Here is a 15,180-nt window from a genome sequence, read left to right as displayed (position 1 = left end):
CAAAGACAGTGTTTTATGCATCCATCCAATCATATAGTATTTATGCTTATGGTGACTATTTTTCCAGGTCTGCAAAGGTTTCGAAAATAATATTCACATCTTGAAACATCTCAAACTGTCATCATGTGTTCAGTTGTATTTAAATTGTTAAACTACATATTTTTTTCAACTTAAGTTGATGCGTTTACTATTTATGGATAAAATCAATGTAGGACTTGAGAGTGACAACAAGTGATGATTGACCAATAATCTTGGAAATGACGCTTTGTGTTACAGAACAGTCAAAACATTTTGTTGAGCAAAAAGTTGAGGCAAACCCTGAAACATCTCTTCCTTGTGCTTTGTTTCAGAAATTAGTATTTGACATCCCAGTCTTCCATCCTCTTGTTGACCCTGTGTCTGGAGAGCTTGATGTCAGAAGAGCTTTCACCAAATGGAGGTATGCTCTCTGCTTTCATGCTTTTGCAATTTACTCTTCCATTTCCCCCCCCCCCACACACACACACACACACACCACCACACACCCCCCGAGACAGTCCGGCTTGGTCAGTGCTTCTCTTGGACGGCTGGACATTGTCTGCATAGTCATCTTTTGGACCAAACAGAACGAGAGAATTTTTAACAAAATTGTGAAAATACATTCAGTATGGTGATCAAATGAGAGAAGGGATATCTTGGAATATTCACCTAATTTCATATCCTAACATTTTATCACTCGGAACAAGATTATGAATGTAGCTACACTTCTATGATGGTAGGGTATTCATTGTTGGTGGTGGTCATGAAAATGTCTTCAGTTTTATCACATCAAAAAGAGGACCATCAAGTGATGTGATGCACCCATGTTCCTGGCAAAAAGGTTTAATGATGTTGTCAACTCCTTATGTTGCGTTCTTGTAGACGGAATCACAACCACATCTGGCAAGTCTTGATGTACGCACGAACAATTTTCTACAAGATCAATACCACGGAACCACTCAACCCAGAGGCTGCTGTGCTGTGAGTATCTGAGCCTCCTTTCCAATTGTTTTTATCCTAAAGTAAGGGATGAACCATACAAAAGCAACACTTACTGTGATGCTGCTGAAGAATAAGAATATTCTTTAAATTTTAAGTTTTAAAATATACAATATTTGAATTATTTTGGCTGAATAGAATTTAAATGACTCAATATATTGGTTCTTTAGCTTCTGATGTAACGGAGTATAAAGCAGAATGGTATGCAATCAAGTTCTGACTAAATAGCGCTATGGCACAAGAAAGTATTGTTTCAAATGTTCAACGTCTAACTAATTCTAGCAAGTTGTTAATCAGGACATGGAGTATATTTATGAACTTGTTTTGGTTTCTTGCTTCTTCTCGCGACCTTTGTCATGGCATGACATTTTGACTTGTCAAAGCGGGAAAAGCACAGGTGAAACAAATTTCACTAATGATTGCTCGGTTCCATCAAGTGTCCCAGTAAGCCATGCCAGTGAGCTAGCATGCACAATACCACGACCCTCGGACTAGCTCACCTAAATGAAATGCAGTTGTTAATGTTCTCAGTTACACGTGTGCTTTCCCTGCTGACATGCCAAAATGTCTGCTGCTCAGAAAGCACTTGCCAGGTTATTAGGTACACCTAGCTAAAATGAATTCAGTCAACAGTCCTGCAATAAATCATACCTTATTGAAGCTGAAACTGTTTCAGAGAGGTGTTGATTTAACTGTAGTCATTTTGGAGAATGACATTTGTGGTGCTGTTGAATTGTGTTGCATTATGCTTAAAGGTGTTTCTGTTATTTGGCCTACACTCATTGATGTAAATGGAATGAACTAAATGATAGAAACCTCTGTCAGTGTCCACATTTTCTTTGCACCAATTGTCAATTGTTCCAAATGAGGAGAAAGGGTATTTTTGTGTAGCCGTGCAAACTTTTCAGAAAGGCGCTGGTGTTGTCATGCTATAAACAACGCAGAAATATGATGCATATTGTGTACAGGCCTTTGCATGTGAAATTATAAAAAATAAATGTATTATCTGTAATCTAAAAAAAGGGACAAAAAACTCCAGTCTTTGTGTTCCAACTAATTTTTCTGTCCAGCTGCCTGTTGCAGCTTTGATTTTCTTTAGTGACTCGTGTCTCACGTATTCTAAAGCATACCCTCTTTTTAAAATGTTCAGATATGAAAAGGACGTGCAGTTGTTCAAAAGCAAAGTGGTGGATAGTGTGAAACTATGCAACAGTCATCTTTTTGACCAGCCCAAGATAGATGATCCCTACGCAATAAGGTTGGTAAATTGTTCACATTTTTAACATTCCACTACAAGAAAACACACCCTGTAATACTATGTTTGTACTGTATGTGTGCGTGTGCGTGTGAGATGAAACTCTGAAGGAGAAAAAAAGTTCCCTCTCACGCTCACACATCGCCATTCTTATCCATTTGATAGTTTTTCTCCATGGAACCCAGCTGTTCACGAGGAAGCAAAAGAGCGGATGTTCACATACAAAGTAAGTTTTTACTACATAACTTAACCATCTAAGATTTTTTTTGATTTTATACAAGCAGGAGAGTTCAGTCTACTTCTCCTCCCAGAATAACAACCCAAATAGAGTGTGAGCTACAAGCATTTTGATTGGTCGAGCTATTCCTGTTATGTAACTGCTAATTTGTCTTTTGTTGCTCTAGAGACGGCCTGAGGATCACCACAAGGGAACGCAGGTGTCGGGGCTGTCTTGGGTGAAGCCTGGATCGACGCAGCCCTTCAGCAAAGACGACAGTCCTCCCCAGAGCTGAACCTGCACTGTCGATGCAGCAGCCACTAGAGGGAGGCCCATATGCATCGGACGCCACACCACTGGCTTGCCTCAGCTGTTTAAGCGAACTGGATCCTTGAAACAGTTGGGAGAACTTTTGCTCAGCTTTAAAAGCTTCGTAGGCATCTCCTCAAACAGCTTTAGAATAAGGAAACAAAGTTTGTATTATATGTAAATCGACGATGACAAATGGATGTCCCAGAAACATCTTTTCGGCTGTGATGCAATCAAAGAGCTTTCTCAGTTAGATTTTTCAGATCCATGCACATGTTGGGCTAGATGATACAGCATACTGTCCCAAAAGGAGCTGAAAAGTATGAGTAAAGCATTCATACGGTAAGTATAGTGGACTACGTGATCTCTACCACTTGTTGAAATTGGCTCAGGACTGTTTTATTTGTCAGACTTGGAATGTTGTCAGTCACAGCTGTGTGAATGAAACCACCCTCATTACCCAATTAGATTGACATGATATGTTTTACATTTGTTTCTAATTGGACAATGATTTCTTCTTAATCCCACTGTGTAAACTATCGTCTTACATAGTTCCTAATATATATATATATATATATATATATATATATATATATATATATAAAAAGCAGAGCAGGCCCGTATGGTTTTAAATGAGATGCGAAATAAGTAAGCTCTATTATTGTATTTTGTCTGATTTTAAATAATTTTGAATGTTTTATGTACCCTCTGGCTGTTGGTTATTAAAGTTTTGATGTGTAAATAATGGATGCTGTGCTAAGCTTTGACTTTTAGAGACCTGTCTGCATTGACGCTTGGATTTTCTAAGTTATTTTTTGAGAGGTTTTCTTTGCAAATGTTACTTAAGCTTCCTTACAGATCTTTTCATTACAAGTCAAAGAAGTTATTGCAGAATTCCCACATAAATCTGGAGGAAATGTATTTTGATAAGGTTTAGTTATTGACTAGTTTCTGAGCAACACAAAAAGGAGTTTTGTCCAGCTACAAGAATACACCTTCTCTGTTGTGCCAGTTGCGTTTTATGTAATGTCTTCATCTGTAAGGGCTCTGGCTTAATTGTTAGTTATATGCAAATATTGTCAAACTTAAGGGTGTGGGGGAAAAAGGATGGGAGTTTTAAAATGTGTGGGAAGCCCAGAAGGAAAAGAGTTATTTTAGAATAGCAGATATGGTGCTGAAACCTGTTCGATCTATTTATAGCTGCTGTGAAAATTTCGGTGTACTTCACACACTGACATTTGGGCTGTTGACATCTTCAAACGTGTGAGTGCTAATGTGTTCCATATGGACCCATTCCTGCTCCAGTTTGTGAGAGACGTTACTGCATAGATGACATGAGGTTTAAATGCTTTTCTCTGAAATCAATAAACTGATCAAAAACAAAGTCATAATTGGAATTTTTGTTATCGCACTTGGGAGGGATCGACTTAAATAGTTTTACTTACTGTAGGCTATTTGAAATACCTGATGCAGAGCACAGATTATATACAGACAATACAGATTTTTCCCATGATTTCTTTATCCCCAAGTGTTTCAAAATGAGATACTGCTAATCTACAGTTGACTCCTGCTCTGATCATTGCAGGGGAGAAAGTAAGGATTATTTTCAAAGTACTTTAGTATATGGTCTACATGGGAGAGAAGGTTCACTCTTAAACGTCTGTATAGTAATAGATGTGTTCACATACAATCATGTTCATCAATATTCCACAATAGGCCATTTTCAAAGCAGCCATCTTGACATGCCTTTGCAGGGTAAACAGATGTAATTAATAAAAATAAAGGTGCTATTGATAACATTCAGCCACTAGATGTTGCATTCTCCCTCCCCCCGTTCCATTGCATTTACAATCAATCTTAGCCATTTATCCCTTTTCTCCACACTAACTGCTGACCCAGAGATACCAAGTGATACCAACATTGTTTTACTATTGGCTCAAAACGTCAGATATCTTCCACAGAGATAAACAAAACATTTTGCCAGCATTTTTTAAATGAATTCACAATCATTTTTTTCAGGAAAAGCAACACTTTAATTCATAAAAATGTCATCAATAATACCTTTAATTATGGCCCTGTTCCATTTAGGTGTGCTAGGGCCCTGGTATTGTGAATGCTGGCTCACTGGAATGACTGTGACACTAAATAGAACGGGACTATAATTAAATTTAACAATTAGAGCTGTGTTAACCTGCAATGATATGTCAAATAGCTGCTGTGAAAAGGGCATATTACCTAGATACATAATCTGTAATAAATTGTCAAAGGTTACTACACAGACAATGATTCTTTTATTATAGGAATATTGAATTGATCTGTTGAGTCCTAGCAGAATACCTGGAGTCAAAATCAGGGCATACTTTTCTATGAGGCTATTAGTGGGACAGTTAAGCATAACAACTGTGCATTTTGCGATAAAAGCAACACATTTGGCACAGATGTAGGTTTATATGTTATGAATAGATATAGATATCGGGGTGCTGCAAATTTGGCCCCTTAGGGCCGTGGCTGCCATTTTTCAAAATCGCCGCCAAATAGGCGCTGAATATTCCTAATTGTTGCAGATAACTGATTTTATGAGTCTTGATGATTTCCAAGGTGTGTTTAAGCTGATTACATCAGATGTCAGAGACATGTTCATTTCCCTCTTTATTTTTAAAGGGTGTTTTTTAAAACTTTTAACCTGAGAAAAAACCTAATAAAAGGTCACTTCATGGGTCAAAGGTCATCACCCCCTTGCATTCATGATAGAATGACAATCAATATACAACCTGTGACTAGAAGTTACCATCAATCCTGAATTTTATCCAACAATATCTCTGTCAATTTCACTGCTAATTAAAAGATAAACGCACCGATAGAAAGCTGAAGATCCTGCCGTTCTGTAGGTGTATTTGTTGTGGCCGCCATGGCAACCAGGGGCCAAATTTGCAGTGCCCTGATATCTATATATTTTCACAACATATAAACCTACATCTGTGCCACACCTCATAACATAGGAGGGCTCTGCAGAGGGTAGTGCGTTCGGCCGAGTGTACGCACTACAGGAACCACACTCCCCTCCCTGCAGGCCTTTGAGAGAACCAGAGCCTACACGATTATGAAGGATCCTCACCACCAAAACATTGGACTGTTCCAGCTGCTGCGGTCAGGCAAGCGCCTCCGCAGCCATGCTGCAAAAACAGAGAGACATGAGGCGGAGTTTCTTTCCCCAGGCCATCAGGACTGTGAACTCTGACCTCTCCAGGGCGCACACCATGCACCACATGCTGCCCCCCTTATCCACACACGTTCACACACACACATACATAGGGCTACATACAGTGCATACACACACACACACACACACTCATTACTATTCTATTTACTCACTTGTATTTATATTCCATATTGTAAATAGACCCCACTCACTGTAAATATTGCCATTGCCCCTACAATTTTTACTACATTTTTCAAATATTTGTATAGTTCTGTAGTTTCAATACAATATTTGCATTATTTTGGCTGAATAGAATTTAAATGACTCAATATATTGGTTCTTTAGCCACTGATGTAACGTATAAAGCAGAATTGTATGCAATCAAGTTCTGACTATATAGCTCTATGGCACAAGAAAGTATTGTTTCAAATGTTCAACATTTAACTAATTCTAGCAAGTTGTTTATCAAAACATGGAGCATATTTATGAACTAGATCATCAATTTGTTGTGGCCGCCATGGCAACCAGGGGCCAAATTTGCAGTGCCCTGATATCTATATATTTTCATAACATATAAACCTACATCTGTGCCACATCTGTATGTTGCTTTTATCACAAAATGCACAATTATTATGAATATTTCATCTTAACTGCCCCATTATATAGCGTACTTGTGTGTCCTTTGAGATTAAAGACGAATTATATAAAGTCAATATGAACACACTATTTATTTATGTATTTATTTATTTTGTATTTATTTATTTGCACATATATAAAACTGCACAAAATCCAGTCAATGAAAAAAAACAATAAATGTGTCAGGAGAGCTCAAGAAGCCACAGGCTTAAACACAAAGGACCCCGTGCCCCCCAACCTCTGGAGAAAAAAAAACAATAACTAAAAAGAAAGAAAGATATAAACTAACATAATTTTAAAAATAAAACAAAAGTTAAAAAACAACAAGAAATACACAAAATGTGCAGAAAAACCTAACCAAACAGTGGAAAACAATCCAATAAAAACAATGAAATACATACCAAAAACAGTACAGAAAAAAAAGAAAATGTATCTAAACATATCTAAAGATAATTAGACATCAGGAATTAAATGTGATGATAATTTCCTTTTAAAATGTTCTAAGGATAACGAGCTCTTGATAACATGTATTTTGGTGTTCCATATTGAGTACAAGTCCAAATTGGAATGATTTAATTTAGTGGCAGTATGTTAACCCAGTCAGCCACCAGAGGTCGCCATGCACCCACAGAGAGCAGCTCATCCACCCCATGTCATGTTTGCATTGAGTACAGACTCCAGTTGCATGTGCGATAGTAAAACCTCTCCTGATTGGCTCTGGCTTGTACGCGGCCATCTTATGCACTCTGTCAACAGAGGCACTTTTACGCATGAAACCAGGATTTAATCAGCAGCTTTCTGGAGCTTGCTGGAGGCGCCACAGTACCAAAAGCACTCACACTGACAGAACCGGCTTTTATTTATACATAGAAACGTGAATGTGTGGTGAATTGTGAGTGCTCCAATCAGAGAGGAGGTCACTAATATGCAAATGCCGGTGTTATCACAGTCACGTCAGCAGCAGCAGCAGCGGTAGAGCCGCCGCTGCGCCGCCGTGGTCGCCAGCAGGAGTACAACTAAACAACACAGTCACAACTTCAACCCGATAATAACACTACTCTCTCTCTCTACGTGGACCGCTAAGGAGGTGCACTTTGTTGGGGGTTCGTTTCAGGTGAGAAAAAACACACCTTCTTCGTGTGTTTTTGTGTGTGTTTCAGACCCAGTTTCATTCAAGGCAAAAAGGGAGCTGTCAAATAGCTGACAGTGAGTCAGTCAGTGAGGAGGCTCAGCTGTCTGATGACACCGACCGAGCAGCCGTGCTTTTTAGTGGGTATCCTACCGGTAGAAAATAAGACTTGACCAAAAACTTGTCCGCGTTAGTTTTGCGTAAGTTTGCATGTAAGAAAAGCAAATGACATCCTACTTTTCTCACAGTTTTGACGCGTAAATTGATGCGTAAAGTGGTCCTGAACTGACAGCGACCTCAGTCAGCGCCGCACTTCTTACATGTGGCCAATACGTCGGTTTTTGTAAGAATTAAAACGAAAGTCGGTGCGTAACTAGTTGTATTATCATGGACACCATTACTGTCGACCTCTCCATCCATCTCCTCCTCCCTCTCCTCCCTCCTCCCTCCTCCTCTTCTCTCAGTGTGAAGCGTCACGACACCTTTTTGAATCCTGTGGTTTTTCCCAAAGTGGAGGTTTATAGGAAACACGTGTGACCAGCTCCCAACAACCCAATTTAAAACTAAAATAATCAAATGCACCCCAAGTAGCGACACTCATTTAGCTTCCACTTGCTTTATTAATATCTATAAAACTACACATCGTTTATAAAACGCTGCGTTCAGGAGCCGAAGCCATCCATTGCTGCTGCTGGGCTGAAGATGAAGAAGAGGAGGATGCTGGGACTTCAGAGGTGAGCCCCGGTGGTGTCTGGTAATAAAATGAGAGCTAAAGACTCCGTATTAAACTTATTAAAGCTTTGGAAAACGTGTTGACGAACGTTTTGCGCGGTCGTGCGTAACTTAACAAAGTGTAGGCGACCAATTAAAACAAGTCTGGAGTCCAATTAAATGCGCCCTTTGGCTAACTTTTGTTCCCAACGTGGCTAGTAGCTTGACGCGTGTGCTAGCCAGCCTACAACTTGTTGGTTTGATGCTGTTTTGACTGTTTGAGGTGCAGCAGAATTGGATGTTTCCAGGATTCAATGGCGACCTCGGTGGAGTTGTGTACACAGTTCTGTTGTTGATATTAGACATGAGAGTAACACGTGGCTTGGATGGGACTTACCACGTCATGATTGTGGAGGAAACAGCTGGAAGGTGACTATAAGGGTGAGGGGGGACTGGTCTGTGTCTCAGGGCCAGATTGGGAGGTGTTTAAAGGTTACCAGTGGGAACATGCTGCATGGCACATGGGGGAAGATAGGGTGTATAATTCTTCAAACCCATCACACTGCAGTTTTTATACAGCTTTTACCTCCAGTTTACTGTTGTAAATCCAATTTGAATTGACCGCTTACTTCGCCTCATCAGTCAACTTTGGTAGCTATATGGCTGTGTCTCAGACTTCCTTTGAATGTCACCAACCCAAGAAGATAATATCTGTGCTGGAAATCATTTCAATGACTGAATTCAATGACAAATTAGTTTATTTTTGTGTTCAAATGACAAGCACACTTGATTTATTCTCCTGTTTGGCACAAACTCTTTTGTGTCATCCAAAGTTATTAGTGCACATGTTAAAGCTTCAGTAGGCATAACGTTTGACGGGAGACTTTGGCTGATCACGGGTCATTTCAGAGAGAGAGTGTTCCTGTTGAGTGTTCCTATTGGCTGTGCACGGCTGATGGGCGGTGCTTGGTATTTCCTCAACTGATCTCAACATGGCTGCCAGCTCAGTAAATCCAGTTTGAATTGATTGCCTGCTTCGCCTCATTTGTTTGTTTATTTATTTTGCACAATTTAAGACTACACGACATAACAAAACAAATAAAATAATATACAGTGCAGGAAGAGGCAAAAAAAAAAACACTGGGTTTATCTGAAGCCTCCACCTAAAGACATGATTAATATAAAGAAATAGATACATATAGATAATATGACTACATAATAGCTCATAACTACTCATCATTCAACTTTGGTAGCTATATGGCTGTGTCTCAGACTTGCTTTGAATGTCACCAACAAGATAATATCTGCTGGAAATCATTTCAAATGACACAAATTAGTTTAATTTTCATTACATATGTGTTTTTTTGTGTTCAATAAATGACAAGCACACTTGATTTATTCTCGTGTTTGGCACAAACTCTTTAGTGTCATCCAAAATATATTAGTGTACATCTTAGTTTTTTACATCCTTGGGAAATAATTCCATAATAACCTTTCAGCATATTGTAATTCAAGTGTTTTGAGAGCAAACTAGACTTCTGCACCTCCTCATGGCTCTGTTTTCAGGCTTTAAAAAATATAGCCGGTGATGGGAGACTTTGGCCAATCACAGGTCATCTCAGAGAGAGAGAGCGTTCCCATTAGCTGTGCTCCGGCTGGTGGGCGGTGCTTGGTATTTCCTCAACTGATCTCAACATGGCTGCCGGGTCACAAACTTTATCATTTTACAGCAAAACAGTACACTACAAGATGATTCTGAAAACAATTCAGGCGAGAAATAGGCATTTCAGTAACAGAATATTGATTCATATTTGATCAGCACTGCCTAGTTTGACCGCTTGGTCAGAGTTCGCGAATGATTGACAGCCGGCTCATAGACGGCAGGCTCCTGTTCTCTGGGAAATCTTGCAGATGCCATTAGGAGCACCGGGGGCCACAGAGGCACGTGATTCTTTTTTCAGATTACCCGTCTAAGGCACTACTGTCAGGATATAGTGACCGTTTTATAAAAATAACTTTTTTTAATCATATTTGCTCCATTTCTACCGACTGCAGCTTTAAATGAGTAGCTCATCATCATCAGAAACCCAAGTACATACTTTAAAACACCTTTTATTATGGTTAGAGGTGGTGTAATTATCACTTGAGTATGGCTGGGAAAAGTTTTTTTTATTGTACTTAAATAGTCTCTCTTCTCAGACAGTGATTTCACAAGCCTCCTGTTTTACTTGTTGACAGCGTGAGAGACAAATCATCAAGGAGGGCCTTAAGAGAGAGGCATCGAAAGAAGCTTAAAAAAATTAAGTGAGAATGTCACATTTCAGGATCATGACATGATTACCTAATAAACAGGATAGTAAAGCACTGGAGTGAACCTGAAGTCGGAGGCACCACCCAAACTGACAGGAATGGCTTAATGCTTGTGTGAACAGATTTGTATTGTGACCTGTTGACAGTGGTTGGTGTGGGGAGAGCGATAATAGGCCTATATTGGCTATGGTGCGTGCCTGGTGGCATGACAGTGAGCCAGAGAAATAACTGTATGCTGTGATATTGCTAGAGCCTTTTCCTACCTCTGTTTGTTCAGTTTGTGATTTAACTTTGGTTTCATGTCTTTTGGTAATTTGAAATACTTTACCACATTCTGAATGGACTGTTGGATATTAAACGTACTAATGTCAGGTGTGACATTACACACACCTAAGCAAAATCACCTTTTAACATCATAGCCTAAATGTTGAAAAGTTGCCAATTAGAATCCCGTTTTAGTGTAACAACTCAGAATCCTGACAGTATTTACGTTTTCAAATTCACTCGCAGACTGTACAAATACAGTATGTTGGCTGAGGTTGTACAGTATATTGGGATTTAAGGAAGTTTAGCCACTTATGTATGAATTTACCATTGCAAATGGGCATGATGCCCACCATTGCAGGCAGTCTTATTTATGTACTCATTACATAAGTAACTTTTCGTGATTTATTCGGCCTATGATTACATATCACATGTGCAGTAGTTGAGGCTGTCACAGTTATGTCATCAACACCCAGTGTATTTAAGAGAATGGTATACTGAAAATACCACTTTCCTTCATGTTGGCTGTCATTTGAAATAATATGTTGGCCAATGAAACAATAAGTTATATTTATACTGGAGAAATGGCTGTGCTTGTTTGTGCTCTTGTGTGCCTGCCTGTGTGCATAGCAAGTCAGCACATAATGACTGACCTGGGTAAGCTTCTGCCATCTTCCGCTGCTCTGTGGTTGCGGAACACACGCACTCGCGCACACACACACACACACACACACACACACGCTCAATGAACCTCCTCTGCCTCCTCTGTCCCTAGCTGTTGAAATTCTATCAGCTGTCTGCACCTCCCACACACTCTGCAGTAGCAGGGCAGGCTGCTTCATTGGTTGTGGGGGTGGGGGGGTGGTGGTGCGTTTGTGTGTGTGAAAGGGGAGGGGGTACAGGAAGAGGCACCTGCTGGTGCTGGCGGTTGGTTTGCACCAGCTGCTTTGCTACACACATGAAAGGCAGCGCTGATGGGTAATTAACGGTACCAAATTTCCTCCAGACCCTTCTGACCTAGCCATTACCTGGCTTTTGAAACCTTTTTTTGGACACTGGATGGTCATGCAATTCTACTAGCCTACAAGCATGTATCACTGATGATGAAAAGGATGATAAAAGTAGATTTGGTGGGAAAGGTCATGTCATCTCAGCCTGAAAGTGTTTTATTTATGTGTGTGGTGGGAATTCTGCTGATTTTAATGAGTAACTTGTAGTTTGTTTGCAAACTGTGATCTGATCTTCATCTAGACCTTACATTACACACAGTCTCCATCTTCTCATATTAATGTTGTATTTTATTTTTTCTCCCCTCTGTTGTTGGAAAGGGCCACAATATAATGGACATGCTGTAGCTCACAGCGAGGCTCATTGGGACCAGCTTGGATCCAGTGGAGTTCCAAAGGTTCCAGTCGCGCTCCGGGCTCTGCCATGGACTTCTTTAGTGACCCCACCCTCTTTGTTGGAGGTTTGGACGGGCTGGACGAGGATGTCTTCCCCACAGCGCCATCGCTTGTGGACGAGCTAAACCTCACCGCTGACTTTGAGCCCCTCCAAGTTGAGCCTCTAGACCCGGGGAAGCACCAAGACGTAATGCCACCAGTTGCCACCCAACAAGCCATGCCTGCTTACAGTCAGCAGATGAGTCACTACATTGGCATTAAGGCACAGGCCCCTATGGGGCAGCCTTTTTCTGGTCCTGGGGGCCCAGGTGGTGGTGGTGGAGGTGGTGGCATGATTGCAGACCAACATGGCCAGTACCATAATGCTGCCATAAGCCAAGCACCTCAATCCAATGGGCTGTTCTGTAACAGTAGCAGTCCAATGTGGAGCGACCAAGACCAGAACGGGAATATGTACCACCCCTTATCTCAACAGCAACAACAGCTTTGTCATCAGCAGCAGCAACAACTGCACAACCAGCAACTTCATGTCCGACAACAACAAACACAGCAGCAACAACACCACCCATGTCATCAACAACAACAGGAGCAGCAGCACAGAATGCAGCAGCAGCAGCAGCAGCAGCTGCAACAACAGCAGCAAAGTCATCAGCAACAGCTGTTAAACCAGCGTCAGCACCAACAAATTAACCCACAGGCTATGTCCCTGCAGCAACAGCAGCATCACAACTTCTCCTTCCACCAGGGAGGTCAATCTCAGAGCCAACAGCAAGGTCACCATACTCAGCACCAACTTACTGTAGGAGGACCAAGGTTCCATTCAAGGGTTATGCCAAGCAAGTCTTATTTGGATGGTCAAAATGCTTCGCTGAGTGGGACTTGCTTGCAGCCACAGCAGCAGCAGCAGGGTAGCTACCAGTTGAGGAGAGGAGATCAAGCATTCTCTGGATCAGGACTGGAAGCCCCTACCCTGCCCTTCCCAATGCATTCTTCATCTATGGTTCACTCCCTGCCCACATGCTCAGTCAGTTCTGCTGCTGCTTTCCAAGCTGCTCAGTACCCTGCCTACCCTGGAGAGCCAGAAATACCCAGTCTCAGTCAGCAGTCTTTGTCCACAGCCTCAGTGTCTATGCCCACCACCACCACTGCCACTGCACCCCTCGCTTCTACAGTGCCTGAGCTCTCGGCGACAGTATGTCAGTTTCCATCCGCAGCAGTCATGAGTACCCCAGTTAGCCAGGAGGAGGAATGTCCTTTCCGGGCGCTCCGAGAAACACAGGGAAACTGCAAGTCATCCGAGATGTTTGGCGAGTCTATGAACTGCTTCTCCAGCCTGGCCAGCCAGCTGCCCTCTGAGCAGCCTCCGAGCTGCGGGGCCATCAACACTAATGGATACCAAGCGTTGGGAGACAATCTCCTGCCATCAGAGGCTCAGGATGGAGACTTGGAGGACCTGGAGCCTCCTGACCTCCTGCCTGACCTACTGCCGCAGCTGGAGGCTGCTCTCAGCCAACAGGATGACTCCAACTGTTCCTGGGTCGATTCCAGCCAGGAGGGGGGATGTGAGAACAGGAAACCAGCGCCTGTTGAGTACAAGGAAGAAAAGGTAACTTTTTGGTTCTTATAAAATATGAAATCATTCATTTGTCTGTTTTTAAGCACATGCATGGCAGTATATTTTTTAGCCACGCTGTAGCAGAGCATCCCTCTGAATGCAATATGCTTTTTGTCCTACTCTAATTTATATCCATACGGCATTATGCACTCTGCTCTTTACCCCAATTTCTTCTCAGTATAGTTTAATGAGTGGAATTGGAGGACGGTGAAATTAATTAGATGATATATTTGCACATACACTCACCGGCCACTTTATTAGGTACACAGTGTACCTAATAAAGTGGCCGGTGCTAGTACCGGGTGGTCTTCTGCTGCTGTAGCCCATCTGCTTCAAGGTTGGACGTGTTGTGCGTTCAGAGATGGTATTCTGCATACCTTGGTTGTAACGAGTGGTTATTTGAGTTACTGTTGCCTTTCTATCATCTCGAACCACTCTGCCCATTCTCCTCTGACCTCTGACATCAACGAGGCATTTTCGTCCACACACAACTGCCTCTCACTGGATATTTTCTCTTTTTCGGACCATTCTCTGTAAACCCTAGAGATGGTTGTGCGTGAAAATCCCAGTAGATCAGCAGTTTTTGAAATACTCAGACCAGCCCGTCTGGCACCAACAACCATGCCACGTTCAAAGTCACTTAAATCCCCTTTCTTCCCCATTCTGATGCTCGGTTTGAACTTCAGCAAGTCGTCTTCACCACCTCTAGATGCCTAAATGCATTGAGTTGCTGCCATGTGATTGGCTGATTAGCTATTTGTGTTAACAAGCAATTGAACAGGTGTGCCTAATAAAGTGGCCGGTGAGTGTATTTCTGCTTTACTAAAGGAGAACATTTTGTTACTGACATTAAGAGAATTTATCCTAGCGTAGCATGGCACTGAAACTAGCCACTTGTGTAATGTTTAACTAACTATCCCAGATAGACCATTCGCCTGTCTAGTAGGAAACCTGCAATCAGTGGTGGAGAGAGAGGGGGGAAGGTGGAGAGAGGCGGTACCTTGGGCCATCTGAAAGCCTTCTGAAAATGATAATGGTCTGCGCAGCCGGGCCTGTCTATCTGCCCAGTGTGCCGACAGCAGGTCAGGCCTGATTAGGCTAAGAGTGGCAGGAGT

At 41.7% G+C, this 15,180-nt stretch overlaps 2 protein-coding genes across 9 annotated transcripts in view; both read left to right on the top strand.

The window, feature by feature from the left end:
- The window catches only part of aktip (akt interacting protein), an 8,438-nt gene extending 4,256 nt beyond the window's left edge, over positions 1–4,182 (top strand). For both annotated transcript variants that reach the window (XM_074610338.1, XM_074610328.1), the window contains exons 6-10: positions 351–439; positions 901–999; positions 2,168–2,275; positions 2,438–2,498; positions 2,677–4,182. In XM_074610338.1, coding sequence (XP_074466439.1) covers positions 351–439; positions 901–999; positions 2,168–2,275; positions 2,438–2,498; positions 2,677–2,784 — 465 coding nt within the window. In that variant the 3' untranslated portion in view covers positions 2,785–4,182. The remainder of the gene's footprint in view (positions 1–350; positions 440–900; positions 1,000–2,167; positions 2,276–2,437; positions 2,499–2,676) is intronic.
- A 3,323-nt stretch (positions 4,183–7,505) lies between these two features.
- Positions 7,506–15,180, top strand: part of chd9 (chromodomain helicase DNA binding protein 9) — an 84,470-nt gene continuing 76,795 nt past the window's right edge. For 2 of the 7 annotated variants that reach the window (XM_074610204.1, XM_074610192.1), the window contains exons 1-2: positions 7,506–7,747; positions 12,376–14,056. In XM_074610204.1, coding sequence (XP_074466305.1) covers positions 12,479–14,056 — 1,578 coding nt within the window. In that variant the 5' untranslated portion in view covers positions 7,506–7,747; positions 12,376–12,478. Of the gene's footprint in view, positions 7,748–8,284; positions 8,497–8,580; positions 8,903–12,375; positions 14,057–15,180 lie in introns of those variants that run through there. The other 5 variants (XM_074610201.1, XM_074610165.1, XM_074610174.1 and 2 more) reach the window with 5 other exon arrangements.

Source organism: Sebastes fasciatus, chromosome 2 (assembly GCF_043250625.1).
Source record: "Sebastes fasciatus isolate fSebFas1 chromosome 2, fSebFas1.pri, whole genome shotgun sequence".
Lineage (NCBI taxonomy): Eukaryota > Metazoa > Chordata > Actinopteri > Perciformes > Sebastidae > Sebastes > Sebastes fasciatus.
This window is presented reverse-complemented; position numbering and strand designations above follow the sequence as displayed.